This window comes from Vanellus vanellus (assembly GCF_965231255.1).
Source record: "Vanellus vanellus genome assembly, chromosome: 19".
Classification (NCBI taxonomy): Eukaryota; Metazoa; Chordata; class Aves; order Charadriiformes; family Charadriidae; genus Vanellus; species Vanellus vanellus.
In genome coordinates this window covers 11,005,567-11,031,758 of record NC_138924.1, presented here as the reverse complement: position 1 = coordinate 11,031,758, position 26,192 = coordinate 11,005,567, and the positions used below count along the sequence as shown (strand labels likewise).

Below are 26,192 nucleotides of genomic sequence, written 5' to 3'. Positions count from 1 at the left end.
ACTTTATGAAACCAATTTAATTGGGGAGGTGACAGAAAACATACAGCCATTTTCTTTAGCCTTATCACTGAATTGGCTTCAGCTCCAATCTCTGCCAAATCCCACTCAACAGAAGACATTAACCAGGTCAGCGGAACAGGTGCTGCGCGGTGTCTGGCAAGGGGCTGGCATCCCCACAATTACTTGCACACAATGAAGCAGTAATCTTTACAGATCATCTCTCCCAAGAAGCATATTGGGGACAGGAGGAGAGGAGAAGGGTGGAAAGGAGGGAGGGAGAGAAGGATAAAAAAAAAAAAAAAACCAACAACCAAGCAAGAAAGGAAAATGAATGTGTAGCTGCCTCGCGGCTCAGCAGATGTCTGCGCGTGATGTACGAGGCTAGGATAAGCTGTCGTAGCCTGCTGCCAAAGAGTGGTAAGTGATTAAAGCCTCCACCAGGCTAAGCACCATATTTAGAGTCTATGGGGTTTCGAAAGTTGCACCCATTCCTTGCTGTGCTGCCAGATGTTGTTGGCTGGTCCTGCTCCTATTCACTGTGCGCGGGAGGCAGCAGTTGGTACAGCAAGGAATGCAATCTGGAATGTTTCTGGAGGTGCCGTACATTAAACCGGTGTCACCCATCCTTCACCTCTACCGAATGCTGAAACAACTCCAATTTGCTGCCGCTTCCCTCTTGGGAAATGGCCAAGATACAGTTGTGCCTGGCAGACCCATTTGTTTTACTCAGGTGATTCTCTTCCCTCAATGACCTCTATTAGTTTAAGTTTTAATTTAGATTAACCCCAGCACCCCAATTAACCAGTGAGGGGAAAAGCTAAGCTGTGACTAGTCATATTTCTGAAATGACGATTTATCGAAGTTAAAGTTATTAGAAGGAAAGACGGGCCATTCATCTATTGCTATTTTTCTTTTAAAAATTTAACATTTCATGGCCAATGAGCACTTTCTCTGCACAGGTCCGTGAATTGTCAATCACAGCTATTTTTCTTTGACTGCTTCACTATTTTGTTATACTAACTTAATTTGTTCTGCATTCTCAGGATTCACTTGGCCCCTAAAGCTGGGCTTCTGGTCCACTTGGACCTAAATTCCGCCTCAGTATTATCTCACTGCATTACAGATTTGGCCTCTTTAACCAGTGCTGCCAAGAAGACAGGCACTCTGATTTCCATTTCAGAGCCTACACAGATGAATCTGATACCTTCACCTGCCCAAGAGACGCTGCTCAATAAGCAGCAATACTAGCGGAGATGCTCTTACAATAAATACACAGCCTGGAGAGGAGCTAGCTCGGAAGCCACTCCTGGCTCTGAGGCAGGTTGCCTTGAGTAGACCCCTCACAATCATTAAATATTCAAATTGTCCTAATTCTGCACTAGGTAAGGTCTACTGCAAAAATTTCCTTGGCCATCTACAGCAGTATGGTTGGAAGTGTGTTGAAAACCTTCTTGGAGCGGAAAAATAAAAGGCAACATTAAAAGTTCTCTGTATTTCCTGTCCGTAAAACACAGATAAGAATTACCAATTTAATAGGTCTTTTTACTGATCTTTAGTCCTGGCTTTGTACATGAACCCCCAAATTTTTAAAGTATTAAAACGCTTCTAATTAAATCCATTATCAGAGCACAGTCATACAGCAACAGCTCTCTTCCAATGCCCTAACATTTTACTAGCCACTCTAATAACTATTCAGATCAGAAATTTCTGCATTTCTAATAATATAATGATATTTGTTTAGTCCTAAAGTTAAAGCTTTCTGTGGATCATCAGAGCAAAACTAGTTTTTCATGCATTGGGTATGGACTTAACAGTGAATCATACTCCTCAATATATGGCAAGTTCAGTATTTTATAAAGCTGGCACCGTCATTTATTAAATAAATTACAAACACAAGGTTTCCCTAAGCTGCAGCCTCCACGCACTGGGTGCAGATTCCTTGTTTCCACGCATTTTGGAAATAAAAAGAATAACTGGCTTAAATCCAAGCTGGCACAACTCCAAGAAAAGTTCTAGAGAAGCCCTGCGGCTTTTTTATTCAGCAGGTAGACGAGATGACTTAGGTTGAAATGAGAGTAACTTAGGTGCTTTCGAGGATCTACTGGAATCGTTTTTCATAATGAGACTCTACCCACAAAGAAGAGTCACATTTAGAGAATTCAGTAACTTTTTTCTTGTGTAGCAATGTCCACCAGTGGGAACCACAGGCATAGACCCTGCAGCCCTGACTCACTCAAGTACAGCAGTGCCAGTACTGGCAGTAAGTTGACATCCACAATGCAAGTCTGAGCTTACATAGCCCTGTATCGAAAGTTGAGAGCAAAGTCCCCTGAGGTACCTACAGAGACTTCCGATGTTAAAACAGGTAACTGAGTTCCACCGGTCAGAGGAATTTAGAGCACAGAACCGACCGCTTTAGCTCTGTAAGTGTTAAAAACCAACTGGAGTCATAATTCCAACACAGATTTACCATCACCTACCTGGTGATAAAAGTCATCATCATCAAATATCTCCTCATCTATGTCCTTCAGGTGCCTGTTGGAATCCGACTGAGGGAGGACTTCCTAGAAGCACAAAGGAACCACTGAAAGCTCATACGTGCGCATTTCTGTCCTTAACTCTGGTGACATCACGTGCAGCGGCTTGTACACACACTTGAAGATACGAAGGAATGGAGAAAAGCTCCCAACATAACAAGCTTTTAAGGACAAGGAATACATTTAAAGGCAAGGCAGAAATGCTGCCAATGCCAAAATAGATTTATGATACCTTTACTGGGAAATAAATAGGACTGTGCAAAGTCTTTCTGGCAAAATACTACAGATATTTTTAATGTAATGGCAAAAATATATCTTGCAAGTGCAGTAATTCTACACGATCTCTCAGAATTGAGTATTTATTCATTCTTAAATACTAAACTAATAACAGACTTACTACTAACATATTCTGTAGGTTATATGCAGTATGATTTTAGAAGTGACTTTCTGGGTTAAAGATTCTAAACTCCAGAGTAAAAACAAAGTTTTGTAGCCGCTACCTCAAAAAGCACATTTCGTGAGCATCATTTCCTACAGCACAGGATGGGCATAATCACAGACCAAACCTTGTCCTCCCCCGTCAGGAACTGGCACAGGAGATAATGCAAATACCATAAAACTGGAATTGAAATGTCTACATCTTTTTCTTAGCCATTACATTACAGGAATCAACACTCAGATATCTCCTTCATAAATCTCTCACAAACAAGAATGTTACCTGCTAAAGGCTTAAGCTAATTGTTTTGCAGAGAGTTTCGCTGCTTCCACATGATGAGTTATATAAACAAAATACTCTTACCGAATTTTCAGGCAGAGATTCAGGGACCGGATGAGATTCCTGTTCCTGCTTTCCCAGCACTGTATACACCGATCGCTTGGTCTGTGTCCGCCGTAGTAATCTCTCTTTGTCCATCATAATATGATCAATCTGAGTCAAGATTGAACGCTCAAAGGCACCGAAACCCTGCAACAACATTAACTAGTGTCAGATAATGCAGAAAGCTTTTCCTCAAGGCAGCAATGTTCCTCGGTCTTTCCATGTCAGTGGATAAGCAGACAGCATTCCAAAAGGAGGGGGTATGGGTTTTGTTGCAAGGATTTTTGCTAAGGTTTTTTATTTATTTCTCCCTCTCCCTCCCTTCCCAACCTGAGGCAATCTGACACCCGGCTTAATAAAATGCCTTTGCTGTTCTGGTTCAGATGAACTTCTCAATGATTAATACTAACTCACAGATGTTAGGAGACCCTGGATCTTTGGGTGAAATGATTACCCATTGTATTAAAGTGTACACTTCTTGGAGGAGGAGAGCCACAGAAGTCCCTAGTTCTGTTATAAAACACAGACAGCTCGTTGATCAGCAATAGCAGCATCTTCATAGAGCTTTCCTGCTGCTGGTGACCGGCTATGATGAGATGTCTGGTTGGGAGAACACCAATACTACCCAAGAGTTATTCCCAGAACTTGGGAAACCATATGCCTCTGAAGATATTTTCCTGCCCATCTGCTCAAAACAAAAGAAAACAGTTTACACCTTTGAAATACGAGGCCTGAGCTTCTTTCCAAACTCATTTTAAGGTTGGGAAAAAGTGTGTACCTGTGTATTTCATTCTTACTGCTCTAACTCTCGGCTTAACTTGGAACATCTGTGATATGAAATGGTCAAATCAACTTGTTTCACAAATTCCTGCTAAATAATAAGCGTGCCAGCACACATAAACAAAGACTTGCCTTTCCCAACTTGCCAGATGCCAGCTTGGTCTTTTCATGCCATTTCTGCAAGACGTTGTTCCGATACGTCCTGAAGTCAGCGTAGCGCTTGGCTATGAATTCTGGGTAGTCCTCCATCTTTAGCTTTCGTTTGGGGAGGCTCCTCCTCTTCTCCTGAGCCTTATCCATTTGCTCTTCATCACTACTGCTAGGGATTTCATCATCACTAGAACAAAAATATGCAGACTAAGCACCCTACACCTCTCTGAGGCAACATGTGTGGATTCTTAATGGCCCCTCCACTACCACCCATGCTTTTTCCACACCATGGTGGTATTTATGGCAAAAGACCCACAGTTTAGCCCCTCCTCTGTCATCAGAAAGATTACAAAACAGACTTCCCACACTGGCAGAAAGAATTCAAATGGTCATTTGTCCAGAGTGCCTGTCACCCAGATACAGCAGCAACTGAGAGAACAGCAGAGAGTGAGCATGGTCAGGAGCGCTGTGCGTTGTCCTGTTTGTTGGAGAGCTGGAGACTAAAGGATTCAGAAAGGCCTTGTCTTATTTTGTATTTACCTCTCAGTTTTTGATTGCTTTCCATCTACCAGGTGCCTCGTGCCCGGGTATTGATAAAGCAGCTCATCCTGAAGTTCCACTAATACTTTCAGCAATGCCTCCAGAGCTTTACAACCTGCAGAACGAGAGACACGAGTGACAACTTCCCACCGATCCCTGCTTCTGGTGAAGACACAGCTTTGCAGTGCTTAGTTTCTCATCTTGAATCTGAATTTCTGCCACAGCTACTGCATGTCCCATTAACTGTTTTTCTCTCATCAGTTAGAGATGCAGGTTTACTTTCAAACTGATTTATAGGTGTTAATGTCAAACACCACCACGCTGGGAAAGAACGCTTCTTTCCTAAAAAGGGAGGAAAGGAGGCAGGACTGCCTTCTAAACATCTGCCTGGCTGCACATCGGGAGTATACTGATCTAATGTTTCATCAACAAACATTCAGACTGCAGAGCCTGAAGGATTAACATCCTGAAGAAGCAAGTACTGTATGCAGAAGTGTCTGATGACACACGCATATGACAACAACCTTTTTGCTAACTCACTTCTTTCCTGTGTTGGGTTCTGCAGTAGAGCCCAGCTTCAGCTAAATAATACGAAGCAATACAAGGGAAAATGTATACATGTACATCCCGTCTAAACTTGACCTCTGACTCTTCTTTCTAACGTGCATGTTATAGGGAGCAGAAGGAGGGAGGGCAAGAAGAAAAAATGAACTCCTGCAGGGCTGTGACTACTGCTGGTTTCTATGCCGCTGTGCTCACCACGCAGGAGGTGTCAGAAATTAGATTGTAAGTAAAATTAAACGTACCAAGATCTGATCTATGGGGGAAACTTAAACAATGACCTGGGAAGTTTAATGAGAGGATTCTGATCAGAAAAGCAGAACTGCAGGCCCACAGACCCTTAGAAAGAGAGAAAGTGAAAATATTGGAGTAGAGAGGTGTACACAATGATCAATACATGGTGTGAAGGCTAGTTCTAGGGGGATGAGTAGTTGTTTTCCAGGGTATTTGCAGACACAAATCCTGAATGTAGATCTGATGCCATGTATCCAAAGGCTTTCATAGCTGACAATTTTCCTGTATCTATGCAGATGCAGAGAAAACGATCTCTGTTCCAAAGATCGTATGTTCTCCAAGGACACACAGTTGCAGCTGACTGTGGGAAGGGTTAACAGCACACCGTTGCAACATGTGTTCTTTAAAAATAGTTCTTTTGTGGCAACCAACAAGCCTCCCTGCAGAACCCTCTGATATAAAACAAGTGTTTGTCTAGGCCTACACAAACTCTCCCTTTGTACACTGCTACACATCAATCACAGGGTCAGCTCTTACAGGTAAAACACTTAGTACGCTTCTATCAAAAAACCTAAACTGAACTTTACACAGATTAATTTATATTTACCTCACACTGGTGTATTGCCTTCTACTTTTACAAAGAGGCACTACAGAAAGGCGAAAAAATCCACTGCTTGGAGGAACGTAGCACACCATTTCAGGATCTGTTTTCTTGCAGGATAAGTTCACGCAGGCTTGGCCTCCCTCCCCACGCACCCACACCAAGCATTCTTGCAGACAGCGGTAACCCTGGCTGCCATAGCACGTGGATTTGTCCAGAGGGCAGGCGAAGCACTGCGGCGATGGGAAGTTCCCCAGAGCTTCCCCTGGCACCTCCTCTGCCAGTTCCTCCACTAATGTGAAGTCATTGAGACTGTTTTGCTTAACATCCAAACTTGTTTCTTTCTTTGAGTTACTTTTCGCCACTTGTTTTTTGTTTTTGTTTTGTTTTTGTTTGTTTGTTTGTTTTTTGTTTCTGTTTTTGTGGGTTTTTTGTTTGTTTGTTTTGTTTTTGTTTTTTTCCTTTTTTTAAATGGAGGACACAGAGATCATGGGTAGAGTGAACAGCAAATCTTCATCAGCCCGACAGAGATAGCGCAAGCAGAAATCAGCCCAGACATTCAGAGGTCTCAATCTCCCGCATGTTACCACCGTGCTATTGCTCAGTTGTCACCATCTTCAGATAAATTACGGCCTGACCTCAGTAACAGGAATGTCAAGGAGAAGATGCTTTAAGATTTTTGTTGCAGATCAGCTGTTGGACTCATCCTCCCTCAGCCTGCGGTTCATTATAGATACGTTCTGACAACTCTTCTATATAAACCTATTAACGGATTAGGTTTGCTGTACTTGTAAAACAGTCATGTGTTAGCATCAAAACAATCCAAGAGACAATCAAACAAAAGCCCCTAAAAATGCATTTGTTGGATATGTCTGCAGCTAAAGCATCACTTGCAAAAGGAAAGTGCCCCCACCCAGCCTGAGCGCACAGCTTACAACAGCAAAATCTTTCCCACAGCCTGCAACACAGCTAAATGTCCCCAGAGCTTCCGAAACTGTTTATTTTCTACCCACCGCCTATCCTCCAGCAGCCGTGCTAATGCACCCCAGGCGGCTTTGATCCTGTCAATTACAACTGGAGTAGCACTCCAGCTCTTCTGGGGTATATCAGGGCCATGGCAAGCAGGCAAGAAATAAAGACAGGCTCAAGCTCCCCCAGGCTATGAGATATGGACCCCAACAGAAGTGGGGATGGGGAGCAATTTTATTTGGAGTGAAGGGGATGGAGAGGGCAGGGAAGACAATGACCGTGCATCTAACCAGGTGGGAGGGCTAATTATTCCAGACAGTGGCTTCATCATGAGCCTCTTACAGCTGGGTAATTTCCGTGCTTTCAGTTCTTGTGTATTTAATAGCATTATTGGATGGCATTCTCATTGTTACTGTTGGGTGCTTAAGTGTGCTGTAAACTCAACTTCAGAAGCCGAAAGTCACCCTCCCCTGCCCTCTTCCCATCCAGCCCTGCCCTACCCATTTCGCGTTTAATTCCAGAAGGGACTGTTTTCTTCCCAGTCTCTTCTCCCTCTTCATCTTCTCTTCCCTCTAATGCCCTCATCTGCCTTTACACCGTCTGCTTTGAGGAAAAGACTGAATCCATTTGTGCATGAAGGCAGCATAACCCAGAACCTTCATAGATGCAAACTATGTCATTTCGAAGGAAAGCTGGGTGCTAACCCTCCTGCTCTCCTACCCCCAACACAGCACGAGCTTTTTTAATGCTGCTCCTTGTCTGAAATGGACAATTAAACAGAGAAGAGTCTCAAACATGGAGCTTTCAAGCACACCAGTACTGGAAGGCAACCAACTAGCAGCTTTCACATGTGATAACCACCAGGTTTGTATGTCCTGCTCTGTTCACACAACCAAGCCAGCAATACTTGTATGAGCACAGGCAATGCCAGCCCTGACCACTGCCACGAGCCGCATTAGGTTCTTGGCAGTCCCTGATGATTTTCAGTTTCTAAAGCCTTTGGGACCAGGAACACACCGACATTATGGTTTTCACAAGCACCACAAACCGGTCGAGGCCAAAACAATGCTGTTAAAGCTTTACGACTACCCTCCCACCACTTATTCACCAATGGGATGATCCTGATGCCAACAGCTTATTCCCAGAGCTACTACACCAGCTCTGCTATCAGCACCAGTTCTGGGTGTTGCTCTGGTGTGTTCAGCCAACTACAGATGCTTGAACCTCCCCCAGCTGCCCCTGGCCAGCGACTGCAGGCACAGCACTGCAAAAGCAGCTGTACGTTGAGGTATGTAAAACTCCCCCAGCCTGACTTTGCAGGCACAGCCTGTCACCCCAGTTAACCCCAGTCTGTACCTCTCCCACCCCTTCTCTCCCACTCTCTGCTGGCAGCTTTGCTCAATCTCTCATAATCTGCACTGCAATGTGCTGGGGTAAATATTCTACCTTATAGCGACACTGGTGTCACAACCGACACCTTGAACACTGGGCCACACGTCATCAGTGAGAAAAATCTCAAAACCATCTCCTTTTCCAGGAGGTAATTCTGCACGTCCAACCCGTATTTTTTGAGGCAAAGTGGCTCAGCACTGCCTTAAAAACAAAAGCAGCTGGATCCCTTTACGGCATTTCAGTACGAGCAACTGAAATCCCCAAAACAACAGCTCACACTCTGCGTGTAGGAGAGGCCAACTAACCCCAGGACAACACGCAACCCCTCCTTCCATTAAACCTTTTCAAAGCTGCCCTTTGGGAAAGAAATAAAAGATGCTGAGTGGGATCCATCTGCAACTGCTCCAAGAACACAGCAAACGTGGTTGGAATATAACTTCCAGCTTAAACGGGACTCGGAGTGTCTGTGGTGAGACGCTAACTTGTAAGAGTCACTTTTAAGAGTCCATGGGAGCCCCTTCATTTTGTGTACAGGAGTGAAAAAGTTGTTCCAGATCCAGCAGACAGCATATCAATCCACCAAGAAAGCTGGGAGCCAGTATCAGTAAATCAAAGTGTGCCTTTCTGTTAATACTCTCTCATACGTTCTCATTTTATACATCCCTTCACCCAGTCAGAAAGTAGCCCTGGAGTATTTAGCTCCATTCAGGGATAGCACTGCCATGTATCAAAGTGTCAGGAGACCCACCAGAGATGAAATCTGTCCTACTGCTCTCAAACCACAAAAAAAAATCAATTTTGTCAATGCCAGCGGTTACGGACAAACTGGCTGTGCTGCTGGTGTCCCCCTTCCGCGTGGGGTGGCTCCTGGCTGCAGGGCACCGAGCCCAGGACGCAGACCCCCGCCAGCCCTCTCCGTGGGCAGCATGCAGCGTGCCTCCCCTGCTGCCCCGCACTGCCACGCTGGGAACTTGCAGGCATGATGGCTTCTGTGCTCGCCCATCGCTGTTAAGTTCAGCACTTCCAGAGCAAGGCAGCTTCCTGCGCAGAAAAAGATCTGCACTCTTTTTCATGACCTCTAAAAACGGGGTCTCATTTCATCTTCCCAAGCAGCTGAGGAGAGCAGCAGCTGGTGCGGAGCAGCGGGGAGCGGGCTCACGCAGAGACACTTTAAGGCGATGGAAAAAAGCTGGTGCCTCAAGGCCAGGCTTTCAGAGGTACTCACAGAGAGCCAAGCAGTGGGATTCCCAAAAGTGCTCCACCAGGCAAGCTCCTCCCCGCTTTGCCCCAGTGCATCCATCCAGCAGATTCAGAGTATCACGGTCAGGGAGAGTGTCCTTAAAATTGGGGCAAAGCTCCCAGGATTTTCACTCCATCGCTGTATGTTCCTGGCACCTTACAGGGCGTGATGGGGCACTGCTGTGGCAGCGCTGCCCTACAGCTCGGTGCCTGGGTACACACCGCACGCGACCACAGACAGGAGCATCATGACTGTGATGTACCAGCACAAAACACCACACGCGCAGGGGACGGCTGAAATTCAAGAGTCCACGCCAAAGCTGGAAATTAACTACTTTTTCCCCTCAATTAAATCTGAGGATCCGGCATCACAGGACTACCATCAGCATGCAAGCTTTTAGTTTTCCGTGTACCTCCACGGGCTGTACAAAGTGCTCACACGGAAAAGCTGGAACAACGCTGGTGTTTGCACCACGGTACGCAGAGCAAAAGCTCAGCTGCCAAATATTGGGAGAGTTGCCCCTGCCCCCGTGGAGAGTCCCCGTGTCACCACCGCACGGCACGGGCGCAGTGCCCAGAGCACCGGTCACATTATGCAAATAAAAAGGAGGAGAGGAATCAAACCTCTCTAACAGCTGCACATAATGAAAAGTATCTTTATCAGGTACACGCATTTATCCCAACGTTCAGATGAAGAGGGGAAATTTTCACTCCTTTCAAACGACTGTGGGACAGGAGTTAAACTCCAGGTCAAAATGGCACTCAATACGCTGGCCTGAGAACAATACTTCTCATTCAAATCCACAAGCCAGCCACTTGCACTAGTCATCCCCAGCAATTAATCCCCCAAGAAACACGTTTGATTAAATCTTTTCAAGCAAATCCTTTGCTTTGCTTTTGTTAGTTCACTTCTTGTCAACATCTATTAAAATATGCCTTTAATTCTCCCACAATCTTAAAAAACACCGATTCCACTGTCTTCAACTTTAATCAACTGTATGGCCGGCATTTTTCATTTCATAATAATGTGCTGTTTGGAATTCAAGAGGCAGGCTCAACATCAATCATTCGGCAAGAATTTTTCCACTGCAATAAATATGCAAATGAGGAAAGCCAGTCAGTCGTATTTCAGGCCCGACTTGCTAGTGTTTTAAAAAAGACACAAATTTATTAATTGCCGTTGGCCAGCGGAATCCTATTACTTTGGGCATTGATTACAAAGCTGTGTGAGTGATTATTGTGCAACTCGCAGGCTATCCAGGCATGAGGAAAAATTATTAAAGCAAGGCAGAGATTATCAACTCAGAATAACAATAAGCCTTAACATTTTAGGCCTCTAACTTCTTCAACAAAGAATTACGCCAGAGCTCCAGTGTATCATAATTCTGAAGTCTGTCAGTATTACTTTTGGAGCTTGCTCTATATTCCCAACAGCAGAGGAACGTTACCGGCCAGGGAAAGGCGGGGGGAATTCCTCCAGGTATCGCATGGTAAACATGGGGCTTTGGACAACAGCCTTTCTGTAATTCCCACTGCATAATTAACCGGAGGAGGAACAAATACGGTGCAGGCAGGACTTCCACTATCTTCAGATCTGCACCCCTGTATGTCCTGGTGCCCCAAACCCAAGATGGCACAGACATAAAAGGCTACTGGTAAGCACGAGACAGAAGCTACGGGAGCCAGCCAAGACTAAATTACAGGCTACCTGCAAGCCCTCTGGCAGCAGAGAGTGATCTGATTTTTTTTAGAGGTGGTGCAGTTACGTACGCGTTTCTCACGGACTTCAGCTGAATCCTAGCACAAAGCACCTGTAAATCCGTCCAGGTTATTTTAGGAAATGGTGGGAGTAACATTCCCTTCACGCTTCCCAAAACACTGAGTTTGTGAAATTTTATCAAATGATGGTAGGAAAAAGGCCGACTTTTCTGCTGATTGCAAGAAAAAGGTCTGCTCCACACCAAAGGCCCAATTTGCTGGTTCCATTGGAATGCAAATGATGCAAAAGCCTTTACAGAGAGGAAAATTGTATTCCTTCAGCACAAAGGAGCCAATGCTGCAAACCCCTTTCACACAAGCAGTTCAGCTGACTCCCAAAGAGTTACAGAACGGACTCAATTTAGCCCTTTCACTCTAATATTACTGCATTTGACAGTAGGGACAACAGCATCAGACATAGATGAGTTTGCTAAAAGTAAAGAAAATAACTAGATGCAACAACAGAATAAAAGGCTTGGTATTCAAGGATTTTATTAGTGGGGACTGGGGGAGGGGGAAAGCTGAGAAGGGAGAGAAAGAGAAACACTTCCATGAAGTTCATGCTCTACTGATTCACCTCAACCATCATCTTTTGATATCAGCCCAAACCAGGGAGGGGACGGGGCTTGTAAAAATGAGATTTATAAAAACTGATGGTTTACATTACTGTAAATGTAAAGAAGCTGACAGCATGCATTCCCATCTCTGCCAGACAGGAATCCCCAAGTACATAGGCAAGAATGAGAAAGGAAGAAGAAATGTGAAATTTCATAGTTATCTAGATATTAAGGACAGAAGGGAACATTAGCCCATCTAGACTGACCTCCCCATATAATACCAGGCCATTAATTACATTTATCATGACAAGCACTGAGTTTCCATCTCAAGGTAACCAATTGCCAATTAATCCGAGTTAGCTGACATTTGCACATGCTTGTCTGGGTGCTTTGCAAGCCTTTGTTTCCCTGCATCTTCTTGGTGGAGTATACAGGACTAACATGCACAAGTATTTAGCTAAACTCAATTTAATTAGCTATTAATTAACTTGGGAAACTACTCAAGTGTAGGCAAACCTATTTGATGTGCCTAAAGTGTGGTGTAATCCCACGGTCTGGAGTTCGGATGTATCAGGTCAACAGCTACGGACTCTCCTAGCATTTCTTGCACTAGAATTTGAAGACAGCTTTAAAATAAACCTCAAACGCCAATATTGTCCAGCTCATATGGCTATGGAGATAACCTATAAAATGGGAGCATTTCAATTTTACCACATCTATACAAGAGAAGCAGACAAAAATTCAGCTCAAAAAGACTAAATACCAAAAGCTAAAAGCCTTGGCACTCAGTGAGGAAGGGCAAGACCTTTTTTTTTTTCTGGAAAAAAGCCTGAAACTGCATGTTAAGTAAACACCCTGTGCTTCTCCACTATCTCCTACACAGGATTTCTGAACAATTCACAGACAGCAATGACAGACCACAAAATACTTTCCTGGTAGCTCGCACAGCCCAAATTCTACACAGGCACAAAACTTCACACCGCCCTTTACCCAACTCAACACACACACAAACAGCAACAGAGCTCCAAAACTGAGACCTGTGCCTTTGTCTAGAGCTTCTCACTTCACATCTCTTCCCTCTCGCTCAGTGGCACGTACACAGAATGGCCACCCATGAGCCCGGGATCTTATCATCCTTACTGACCCCAATATTTACCAAAAGCTCTCCAAGGCAGAGGATCATTACAACAAAATTCAAAAAAAAAAAGGGTCTGATTCATTCATTTACTTTAGTTGAGAGAAAAGTCTTCATTAATGTCAACAGGCTTTGGCTCAGTCCCAAAAAGAGTTGAACAGATTCTTCGTTAGATCAGTGAGGAAAGGTGAAATCTGGGGACACCTACATCCACATCCATTTAAATCAAATTCAACCCTGCACGAATTGACAAGCACAATGTTTTTTGTATTCATAAAGTGTCTACACTAATACAATTCAATTAAAATGAACTACCAGTTTTAAGTGGGCTAGATCTGATCACAATAATTTACACTCAGGCTTGAAACCCAGTTCTGCTGTCACACATTTGTACAGGCTCCCAGTAAAATCTTCAAAGCAAGAATATATTTAAGTCCATGATCTTGCCTAGCACCAATTAATCCTGTAACTGCTCTATGCCTCTGGAAACTGTGTAATCTGCCTGTGCCTCAGTTCCTCCCCCACTCCCCGGTGACACCTACCCTGCTCTGTATTAATATATTATCATCTCCAGATGTATGTATGGATACATTTGAGTTTTAAAAGTGATCCACGAACAGAGATGATAACAAAATTATGACTGGAATTATTGGCAGCCGATTCCTGCAAGCTTCTCTGAAAAATTCCGAGTCTGTGTCAATAAAGCACATTTCATTTGACAGGTTTTCTCTAACGAGATGTATAAAATGACAACCAGGTGCAACCGAGGAGCGAGGCAGAGGGTGAGCCCGTCAGACGGAGCACACTGTACGACTGGAGAGGACACCTTGCCTGAAACATCCTCTCTCACAGGAAGCAGTACAGGTTCTCCGGTACCTAAACCAGACTTGATCTTATCCAAAGTTAGTCAATGCTTAATCAGCTTATTCGACATGACTTACCTGGATGTTGCAGAGAATGTAATTAATTTTTTTTTTTTAAAAGATCAGCAATAAGAGTAACAGAACCCAGAAAAAATCCTCTAATAAAAGACACTGAGAACATACAAACATACACTAACCAGACACTAAATAGAATCTGTCCCTCTGTCTTAAGTCCCTTTTCAGCAAAGTATCACAGAACTAACCCAGACGAAAATAAAGATGTTCTGTGTGGAGTATTCATACAGAAATGTTTAATATGCAAGAATGTAAAAACCAGAAAACACGTGGCATCTTTGGAGGTCTCCTGCTGGCAATGAATGTAAGTGGGATTCTTAATCACATCCTTAAGAAGCCTTGTCCACAAATGCGCTGTTTAGTCACAAGCCACAGATATTTGTCACAGGAGCAGTTAACCAACCTGGCGTACCAACAGCCCAACTCAGGCAACTGCTACAAAGGTCCACATAGCTCCAAGTGGAAGCACAGTCCTTTACCAGCACACGCGCTACAAATGTGCCTATTTCCACTCGAGAAACAGACATTTCTGGGTCAGTCGAAGTGTTTGGATTGGACTGCACATTTTAGGAACAAAGGTCCACATCTCCTTCATTTCCGAGAAGGCATCAAACACTCAGGCTTGTGCAAAGCTAGTCCTGCAAAGTTTTAGAAGTGCTCCTTTTAGCTCTACTTTTCAATAAAACATAATTAAATAGCAACTGGTGGCTAGCTGCACCTGAGACATGTAACACCGTAAGGGAATAACTAATCAATGTGTAATATAAGTTATCCAGCGACTGACTCGGAGTTGAAGAAACACGCTACAGTAAGATTATGAATAGCGAGTTGCTTCCTGCAAACCCCATGTGTAGTTCACACTCGTTTCCCTTGTTTCATCTTTCCACGTCTTTCTTTTAAATATAGTTTCTTCACAGCACCCTATTTAAAACACATATCGAAGGACATACAAGGTGCGCATGCCCCAGTATTCTGCAGTCCAAACTCAAGATGGAGAAGGAAAGGCAGGACTGGGAGCCACTGTTCAAGCAGCAACTGCCGTTTCCCGTTTCAAGGTGCAATTACATCCCCAGAGTGGCTACAAAGAAACAGGCTGCAAGGAGCACTACTTCGTACTGTAGGGTACAAAAAAGGACTCATCTCCACCATTACATTTAACTTATTCCCAGGAGGCAAAATGCACTATTCTACTGTCCTCAGGCCCCAACGCAGCGTGCTCAGAGTGAACAAGGTCATGCGTTGCAACATTGCTCATCACCCAGCTGTGCTAACTGCAGCACTCTCCAACGCCCTGCCTCCAATACAAGCTCCTCTCTTTGTGTGAACGAGCCCAACACAACAATTCTTCCAGAAGGATTTCAAAGGGGAGGCTATAGAAATGCTATACGATGAGGGAAACAAGGTTTCTTCTGGATAATACACCCTCTTGTATCCTGTACGTGGATGCAATGCCACTAGCTCAAGGCCACAGAGAACACCCATGGTTGAATCATCTAGAGTATGTTCAGGAAAATAGGATATAGTTGACTGCAAAGAATACAAATTAAAGTTCGAACATCGCTGCGAGTTGAGAAAAGATGCACAAATGTCAGTAGAATTTAAAAAGCTGTACCAAATTTTGTATCCGTTAGCAGCAGACAAGGCTGTGCGCTGAAAAGTTCTGCTGTTAGGCAGAGTGCACTGCTGCTGCTCCGTTAATGCATTAACAACCCGGGCAGGTTTGGGGATAATGGCCTTGCAAGCATATGGAGCATTTAATTTGATTTTTTTATCCGATTCACTTTATTCAGGTTTATTTTCTTATTGATCACAAACCTTTGTATAACTTCTCCACAGTTCTACAAAGTGTAAATAATAGTTAATACTTGTTGTCCCCACTTTTGTTCCTTTAGTAAGCAAAACCATTCTTACAGACCCTGCATGCCTACTTTTTACCAATACCAGTATTTTCTCCATTTCTCCAAAACAACTTATCTTGATCTTATACTAAAGAATAGAAATGTGGGATTCCAGTATTTTTTCTTAATCCACTGACAGATGGAGTCAAAGTGAAAAACAAACAAACAGATATAAAAATTCAACTGACAGTTCACATTTCAGGGACCTATCGAACTCTTGGAAAGTGAAATCATATATAAATGAAAACATACAGCCACTCCTCTGTTTAAAGTCTTGCAGTTTCCACCAGCATCTTGTCTTCTGCAAGAGCCTCACCTGCGTTTCTACATTTTTAATTCCTCATCTTGGCAACTAAAAACTGAAAATAACACATTATACTATTTCAAAGCTAGAATTCCCAGCTCTCTTGTTGTGAAGCATAAAGTATGACTGTCCAACCGCTAGTCACGGCAACATTCCAAGCTAAGTATTTTTAACAAGTATTGTAAAGAGAAAATAATTAAAATAGCAAGAAGAGAACCACACGACCGCATTGGGAAGCCCAGCTACCCAGGGCACGTACAACAGCAGCTTCTAGCCTCTGCTGATTGAGAGAGATCATTTCTTAAAGCTCTTGTTGCCCCCCTGACCCTCAATTAGCCATGGGGTTTTGTCACTGAATCAAGGTTTAACATAACAAGCCCCAAACCTAGGACCTGTTTAATTCCCGACACTGGATGTGGCTTCACTAATGTCGCTTCCACCTCTTCTTTGGCTCTTTCTTGCCCTTGAGGTAATTTTTCGTGACATTTTCACGAGATCCACTTCTAACCTTCCTCCCCCTTGAAAACATACACAGAAATATGAATGGCAGGCATGCAATCTGTGCGGAGACACAGCATAGAAACTTGCACCTTGCACTCTTTTTCTATGTAAATAATGCAAGGATCCTGCGGGAACATGCCAGGGATTGGAATTTTTAATTAATGGGTCTCTTTAATGTGCAAATCAGGAGCAGATTGCAAATTCTGACTTGCATTGATTATGAAAAACATTAATTGAACGTGCAAGACCCCAAACAGAGGCAACATCTCAAGCCCTGGACTAGACTGGAAGATATGGTGCAAGAGAATACAAATGTATCTTGGAGAAACAGACCTCTCCAGGCAGCAGCACCTCACACATGTGCAGTGCATTAAACATCTGCACTGCATTCAGAGCGCAGCCACTGTGATTTCAGTATTAAAAACGACTCAGACTTTCTCCATGTATGCAAAACAGGAATAAACATGAGCTCCGTGACCACTGTTTGGTCTCCAATTTGTATGTAAAAAGGGTGACAGAAAAAAATCTGGAATATAATTAAAGATTAAAAAAAAAAAGGGGGGGGAAAGAAAAAGTAAGACAGTGCAAACAAAGCAATGCTGTCTCTTTAAACAGAAATTCATCCTATATAAATTATGGCCATAAACTTTTCCTGCAGTGCAGCCTAATTAATTCTTGTTCTATACACAAAGGGAAATGCTGGGTGACAAATGGGTGTGAAGCCTGAAAGCTGCCAGGTCTGCAAAACATTTTCTACTTCAATTTATAAGCAATTTTGTAGTAAATCATCCACCAGAACCTGAGATCTCAGGAATCCAAGACCATCCATGGCATGTTGTATCATTATAAAAAAAAAAAAAATCATAAGAGATTACAAAAATAATAAATTAAACGCTTGAGGTTTTGTAACCTCCAACCTCAAAATCTGGAAAACATTTTCGCTCAGATTTGGCTTTCAAACCGCAAATGTATAGAACATCGCTGTCTACTCTTCAACACAGTTACACTCAGTCCCTTTCACTACCACCACTAGCTGTGCCGAGGGTTGTCACAAGTGGGAGATACCAAAGAGGCAAATATGGGAAGGACTGTGCAAAAAAATTATCCTTCCTGTGAGCACAGAGCAGAAATTTCACGAGCAATGGGAGGCCCTGGGATAAACTACTGAGAGCATTCTGGGGCAGCTTTCAAAGAGACGCGAGGGACTCGCCCAGGACCTCCGAGGGCCCTGCGTGCCGAGAGCTCTCTGTGCCCTCCTGCCCTCAGCGTACACCGAGAGTCTGGATTTTTGGCACCAACTGCTTTGTGCAACTTGCACATCAAATCATTTCCTCCTTTTCAGTGAAGATGGTGAAAGCATGCTAAATTTATTTTGTGGATTTGGAAAGGAGCGCTGAGGCTTCCCTGAAAGGAGAGTATGATCCGGTCCAAAACAGTGTCAGTGTCATGATTAGCCAAAACCCCGTTCAAGAGTGAAGCGCATCACGTACAATGGAACGACCTCAACATCCCATATTTACAAAGTCCTGTCTTCCACTCATCTTTAAACTTTCTCATGCACAATTCTTATAATTTTTCCTGTCTGGAGAATGAGATCCTACCCACAAGCTGGTAATACAATTGGAATGAGAACTCAAGAGTCCAGGAACATTTACCCATCGCTATTTAGAATAAAGTGAAAAAGTTTATTTTTATAGAAGTCACTAAACCACTTGATCAGCTAAAAACCAGGACTTTTATTGGAAGCTGATTTATAATAAGTGAGGGTCCCCCCCCCCCCCCCCCCCCCCATAAATCAAGGTGCATCAATTAATGAAAGAACTTTAAATATATTATGATGTATATTTTCAGAATGGATTTAGCTTCACCTCCTGAACTGACAGGTCACAGTGCTGCTGTCCAGGCAGATGCTCCATCAGTGAAGGTGTAACACAGCTCAGACTGCCCCCGGGGTAAAGCTCTAGCTGTTGATTAGACATGAATCCCTCTCCCAGGGCCCAACACAGCACTGTACGAGAAATGGGTCTTTGCCACATAACACCAAGTACATTCCCAGTCTTTCATAAGATCTTAATGTATAGATTTACTCCTTCCTTCATGCTTGGCACTTTGTAACTTCTGGAAAGAGCATCTTTGCAGGGCAGTGAAAGATGGCTGCATTGGACAATAGTGCAGCTCATAAAAAAGTACTTTTTATTGTAATCTACTTTACTGTACAATTACAGGTTGTATTTAAAAAAAAATTAAATTAAAAAAGGAATATAAATTTGGTGCCTGGACTTTAAAAAATAGAAATTAAAAAAGCATATAAACTTAGTCCCTTAGAGAACACCAGAAAACACTAAACAAGTGCAGTAGTACCAGAATATTCCTAAATTCATTACTTCCACCTGCCAGGTTGAGCACTTCCTCTGCTAACTTCGCCCAGGTCACTCTGGCTTTATTTTCTTGCTGTCTTCACAGACGAAATACAGAACACGAACCCAGGCTATCAGAACATCAGAGTTCTACTATTGCAACTTTCCTGCCCAGATTAAGAGAAGAGGGTGGGGAGGGAATCACTGAGCAGTTATTAACGGTGGATTTTCCTTCAGCGTTCCGGACAACTGAAAGATTAACCTCTCTGCTGTACAGTGTACAGTATTATAGTCCATGTTCCTGGATGTATTTTGCTTATGGGAAATATCAAAATGTCAACCATTGTTTCTGTTAAAGGTCTTTAATGATATTGCATTTTAGACCTGTAATGAAACACGGTGCTCGGTGCAGTTTGTAATGCATCTCATTAAATACATTAATAACATGCATTTCACTGAAAGGTCAGCTTAGTATTGTTGGGAGTTTGCCTTTTTTTTCCTTAATCACTTCATTTAAAGCAGCAGCGCAAACTTTAAAATATAAAGTATCTCACCTGCTGTAGCTCCAGATAAGCCGATTAGCTACTAGGTTCAGATCAGGCATAAGCCGTAAGATGACAGTCAAAACTTGGCGTAGGGGTAAGATTCAGGGTCAGGTTTGATGATGGTAAAAGTTCCTAATCCAGTATTAAGATAACTTATGCCAGCCCAAGCCAAAATTTCTCAATGCGCAGGTATCACTACGGCATGTATGAACTGGCACACCGTGTGGCTGAACGGATATACAGCCACAGCAGACCAGGCAGTTCAGATGACATCGCTGATTTTTAGCATGAAAGGCTGCAGACACCGCTACAGTGTTTCCTATCGACTGGTTCACCTAACGGGGGCTTCTCAGGATCCTCCGTGGGGTGCTCACCTACAGAGCGGAAACGTTCTGGAAAGCGAGCAGTATCTCCAGATTGGGAGAGAAGAAATAGAAGTGAAAGGACTAACCAACCCGGCAAGCTTTAAAATTCTACTGGGCTTATCTTTATTATTCAAAACCACTGGAAGAAGATCCTATGAAGTTCATTAATTTCTGACTAGTGGGATTAGTGGGCACAAAAGAACAACCCGTGTATAAGCATTGTCATCTGTATGATCTTTGACAGTAAACAACAAATTCGTAGTAGTTTATAGGTATTCCTAAGGATAACATACCAGACATTTTATCTCCCTGTGCATTTACCTTAAGGCCAGTAAAAAAGGTATTCGATTCTCAAAATTACATAGATCCACAACACACTGAAGTTGAGTACTTTGCACTTAACAACTGGAGCACGCATATTGTATTTGCCATGTTGGAGAATCCACTACAAATCTCATCAGATCAACATCAATAATAGTGATCCTAAGAAACAACCGGATGAAGCAGCTCCAAGCTGAGAAGATATTTGCTGTTGACTTAACAACAGCACAGGCCCTCTCCTTTGGGCTATATTAGTGCTCGTTAGGGCAAATCTTTGCATTCACTGACCCAGCAGAAAATTGGTACCACAAGGTGTCTCTGGACAAAGAAGCATCCCAACTCTACACCAAACAGCAACAACCAAACCAATTATTTCGAAGGATCCATCATGAAACTTAAATTTGATAAGCAAACTTCAGTCCCCACATGAACTAGAAATAGCAGCAGGACCCGAGCTGAGGCTTACCAATATCAAATAACTCATGACAGACCATCAGCAGAGATCAACTGGGCATATAAAGACGTGGGTGAGAGGAGACATTTTCTTTGTCTGGCATAGGAAACACTTTTTGGTTTCTGTTTGCACAGTATGCAATTAATGATTCAAGCAATACAAACCAACAGCTAATTCTACAGACACACAACTCAAAGACCTCGCTTTCCCATTAACACCTCCCTGCACAGGCAAAAACATATTGACTACAGCAGAGTCTACCCAAAGTAGAAAGACTGAAAAATTCTTACAGTTCTCCACAGCATTGTCAAATTGTTGTCCACCTTCCTTTCTGAAGATCGGGTAAGTATCTGGCTGTGGAAGCCGGTTGACTGTTACGAGCGCCTTCTGCATCTTGATTCTCCCTTCCAATAGTTGATCCCACAGTGCTTCATAATAAAGAGAAAATAAAACAATTATTCAGCAAGCCAAAACATTTGCTCCTTGTGAAGTAGTAGTTGATCGAACAGCCCAGGCCCTCTCCTTTGGGCTGTTACTCCTGGTTAGGACAAATCTTTGCAAATTTGACCCAGCACAAAATTGGTACCACAAGGTGTCTCTGGACAGAGCAGCATCCCATGCTCTGATCCTGACTGTAATTCTGTGATTCACAAAAAAAAATAATCATCCCTTTGCTTACTGTTTAAAAGGACATGCTGTCAATGGAGTTGATAGTTTAACAGGACAGACAGAAAGAAATTTCAGTCAGTATTACATTTTAAAAAGAAACAGAAGCGGTATCAGCATCACTGCACAGCACTACCAGTGTAAGAAATCCCCATCCCCACCAATACAAGTATATTCGGTAATGGTTCAATTAAGCCTATGGATAAATACACTTCATAACATGAGATTTTATACCAGCAGTGACACCAGTTTGCATAGATTTGGCAGAACATTTGCAAATGACTAGGGCTGCTGTAGCATGCACGTGCAGTATGCTAACAGCATGTTAACAGGCTGAAGTGGTTCCTAACATGGCCAGTTTCTATAGTGTCAGCAAGGTGAAAGTCTTGTCAAAATACAAAGCAAACAAGCACAAACCTAGCTGGTTCCTCACAGCTTTTCCTTTTTCTACTTCTTCAGAGTCTTGTCCTTTTGAGAATGTCATCATGCCCCCATCATCTTCAATGCCCCCATCACCTTCGCTGTCTTTGGTTTCCTTTATATTGTCATGGGTTTCACTCACATATTCCTCCCCATCACTTCCTTCTTCCTCCCCATCACTTCCTTCTTCCATGCGGGCATCATCTTCATCTTCCAGCTCACTGCTTCCAACATCGTCCATTCCCTCTGTGAATTTCTCGAAGTCTATGATATTCTGGAAACTGAACTTTGGTGCCTTGGCTTTGATAGACAGATCTGTCTCTTCATCGTCTTCCAAGTCATCCTCCTGGTCACTGCCAGCACTGCTGGACTTCTCCTTTCTTTTACTGCCTAAGCCGCCATTCTCTTCTGAATCTTCACTCCCACTGTACCATTCATCTAACGCTTCTTCAGCTAATAATTAAAAGAGAAAAAAGTTATTTACTTACCAGGAAAATGTGCCACTTCGCAGCATGCATCACCAATAGCTACAAATTTGGGCAATTTGAGCTCCAAACTCCATTTTATCTGTGTATGATATTACATTTTGTTTTGGCTAAGTAATGGAAACACAAGGACATATCCACAAAAAGATCTCAGCTCACATTTTCTGCAGCAGTGATTAGTAGATCCGTGGTTTAGCTTTCCAATGAAGCAATGACACGATAAGGCAACAAGGTGGTCAGAATTTGCTATATGCATTTTTTAAATGAGACTCCGAACATACTTGCAGTCCCAAAGATATATCGGTTTAAAAATGGGAGCTGTTTCTTTTCCTCCACACAATGTTCAGCCAGTGCACTGAGCCTCACCTTATACTTAGTCATACCTTTTCCTTAATCTGTAGAGGTGACCTCCTCTTTGAGATTTCGCTTTCCCTCAGGCCAAAAAATATGGCCTGAATTTCAAGAAGGCATTTCAAGATGTCCAACTTAACCGTCCCTATAACAGGGACCTAAAGTTTGTCATCTCAGTTCAGATGGCACTAGCTCAGTTAATGTGCTAATATCAAATTCTGAGCACTCTAGTGAAAAGGGGAAAGAAATTAGATTTCTTACCAGATCCTTCTTCAGACAGAGCATCTCCCCAGAGTTCTTCTTGCAAAGCTTTGCGAGATGTAGCTTTTCCACTGTACCTTTTATCAGCTTCCAAGAGAGAAGCTGAAGCTTTTTTTCGTATATCACCAACAGGGAAAATGTCATCTGCAGTTTCATCCTCAAATTTGTCAATCACTTTAGCAACTGTAGCTGTGGGGAAAAAAAAGGAGGGAAGAATGTCTAAACTGAGCTGAATTTCAGACTAGAAGAACTAGCTGCAGGAAGGAGCCATGGACTCCTCATGCTCTACAAACAAAAATATACTGCAAAGGTGAGCTGCATGGCAACGCAGCCTCACATAAGGGTCTGGCTTTTAGGCTTTGAGAGGGAGCAATGCTTTTCCCTGCCTTGCAAAGGAAAGCCAACACACTAATTTTCTGCAAAGAGGGAAAGGTTACTGGGGAATCAAAGGCAGAGAAAAAGCCTCAGAGCTGGGGTTTGTGTAGATCAGCACCAGTCCTGCCTAGAAACTACCGAGCAAAGTAATAGTTAAGGTCTAGCAGAAGAGATAAAACAGCTCCAAGGTTATTTTCCAGAAAACATCCTGTGACATCTCCGTAGCCAGAGATGTTCTCCCACCTACCAGGTTAACCTCTGCAGAAGGAAGGGAGATGTTATGTGAACTGACAAGCTCCAACCCCCCTCTCAGTACTCTATACTTCTCCATATTCAGGTGCTCACCTACAATACAGAGATGAATGCTTATTACCAAATGTCAAAAAACCTGCTGAATTCTTTTTTTTTTTTTGAAAGAACACTGCCTACATTCACTCTTTCTTCCTTGCCCCTTCTTTATTTTAGAGAACCCACACAAAGTGCTACCAACTAAGCTTATCCAAGCCCTTCCACAGATTCATTAGGGTCTCATGAGAAGTGTGGAGGACTCAGTAAAGCTGGAACGCCTTTACTCCCTTCACACTTACAGATTAGATGAGGAAAACTGCAATTCAGGTGCACTTTGGTCTCTTCTATATATATGAGCCACATAAATACATAAACATTTTAGAATGGCTAAACAGAGAAAATAATTTTACTGTGGTTATTACCCTCTTTCATACCAATCTTCTCCAGGACACAGGAATGGAGCAGTCCAGCAAAGAGCACATCATACCATACTCCCTCCTTATTTTCATTCATGTGCAAGACACCCTGTATGCAAAATTACAGGGTTAGCTTTGTTCAACCAATTGAGTGATCCAACTGGCTGAACATCGCTAAGTGCTCTTTTAATGTCTGTTTGGAAATGTTAATGTCTCACATATAGTGTTTACTTGTGGCAGGAGGGAAGCAAAAAAAATCTCCTGTTCATAACCAAAGCAATAAGAACTGGTCTAAATACAGTCACTCCAGCTACAAGAGGATGGCAAGATGCTTGGCACCAAGGAAGGACTGGGCAAGAGGGATAGATGCAGAATGACCTGTGGCACTCGACAGAGCTTCTGGCATTCTCAGTCGTGGCACCACTCAAGTATGAAATCTGAAACTAAATCATGACTACTAAAATGGGAGAACGTCTCTGCTGACTTCATTGATTTCCTCAACGGTTACTAAGATGTTGCTTACAAGATACTATTGCTCTCACATACACCTGTACAGAAGAACCAGGCTACTTGGCACAACGTTTACCATGACTGGAGCCTAGTACCTCCTAAAGCCAACCGCTGCCAATGTGCGACGGTCAATTTGTTATCTCAAGAGGTGAGTGCAGGAACTGTGTGACAGACACGCTGTAGAGATGGGTGGCTGGTCTATGGTCAGATGGCTCCGCTGGTCTATTGGTCTGCGGGGAGACTCTGCTCTGGAGAGAGTAAGTCAAGAAAATGGCAAGCACCAGCCTGGAAACTTAGAGGATGACACAGCCACCCACATGTCATGAGGAAAGGGACCAATGTCTCAAATCTCATAACTAAGGCAAAAAGAGCTCGATTAAAAAGATACGTTGATTATTGGCCACCGGTAAGCATCAAACAAGACACGTGCAGCACACCGTGGCCTGCCCTGAGCGCTTGCTGTGCCGGAGAGGGGAGTCACCGGTGTCGGCGTCTGCTGAGCCTCCTCCCTGCTCCCAGGGCCACTCTTCACGGGCAGAGGAAGCGGTCCGGCCCCGATGCTGCCCTTCTACGTCTCTTTTCCTGGAGATTTCCAGCCGGATCCGCTCTCCCGCCTGGCTCCACACGGCACAGCGTGCGGTGGGGCCTGCACTGGGGCAGCCCGGCCTGGGCAGCCCTGAGGTAACTTCTTCGACCCCTGAGGTAACTTCTTCGACCCCTGAGGTAACTTCTTCGACCCCTGAGGTAGACCCGGCCCCTGTGGCACCCCTGAGGTGAGCCCGACCCCTGAGGCACCCCTGAGGTGAGCCCGACCCCTGAGGCAGACCCGGCCGTGACCCGTCCGGCCGCGGTGAGGCGGGTGGCGATGGGCCGAGCGCCGCTCGCTGTGGGGCCGCCCGGGGCTGGGAGCACAGCGGGGAGAGCCAATCTCTGCCCTCGACTGGAAGAGACGGAGGCGCCCAGCGGGGCTGAGGTGGCCCCGTCCCCACGCCCGGGACGAGCCTCCCCCCTCCGCGGCGGCGGCGGCCCGCTGCAGCGCCACGTGCGGCCGGTCCGGCGGGGCCCGGCCCCGTTCCGGCCCGCCCCCGCCGGCCGCGGGTACTAAATCCTCTTCCCGGCCCTCCCTCACCTTCCTCCACGTCGTCCTCGGGGTCGCGTAAGCTGGGCCGAGGGTTGAGCAGCTCCTCCAGCTGCCGCGCTAAGGGCGCCGCCATCTTCTCGCGGGAGGGAGGGGAGGAGGGAAGGGCGGGGACGCGGGGCGGAGCTTGTAGAGGGCGTGGTCTATGGACGGGGGCGTGGCGTGTAGGCGGGGGCGTGGCCGGCGGGCCGGGCCGGGCCAGGGCAGCGCGGGGCGGTGGGACGGGCCGTGCAGGGTCCTACCGCCCGCCCGCCGGCCGGGAGCGCGGGGCCCGCCGGCACCGGGCCCGTAGCGGGAGCGAGCGGTCGCCGCGGGGCGGAAGGAGGTGA

At 44.4% G+C, this 26,192-nt stretch overlaps 1 protein-coding gene across 1 annotated transcript in view; it reads right to left on the bottom strand.

Annotated features, from left to right (window-relative positions):
- Positions 1 to 25,951, bottom strand: part of AATF (apoptosis antagonizing transcription factor) — a 56,638-nt gene extending 30,687 nt beyond the window's left edge. Inside the window, exons 1-8 of the mRNA XM_082492981.1 lie at positions 25,855 to 25,951; positions 23,137 to 23,325; positions 22,037 to 22,492; positions 21,244 to 21,381; positions 4,825 to 4,939; positions 4,267 to 4,471; positions 3,337 to 3,501; positions 2,481 to 2,564 (exon numbers count right to left, since the gene is read on the bottom strand). Coding sequence (XP_082349107.1) covers positions 2,481 to 2,564; positions 3,337 to 3,501; positions 4,267 to 4,471; positions 4,825 to 4,939; positions 21,244 to 21,381; positions 22,037 to 22,492; positions 23,137 to 23,325; positions 25,855 to 25,939 — 1,437 coding nt within the window. The 5' untranslated portion in view covers positions 25,940 to 25,951. The remainder of the gene's footprint in view (positions 1 to 2,480; positions 2,565 to 3,336; positions 3,502 to 4,266; positions 4,472 to 4,824; positions 4,940 to 21,243; positions 21,382 to 22,036; positions 22,493 to 23,136; positions 23,326 to 25,854) is intronic.
- Positions 25,952 to 26,192: the final 241 nt, after the last annotated feature.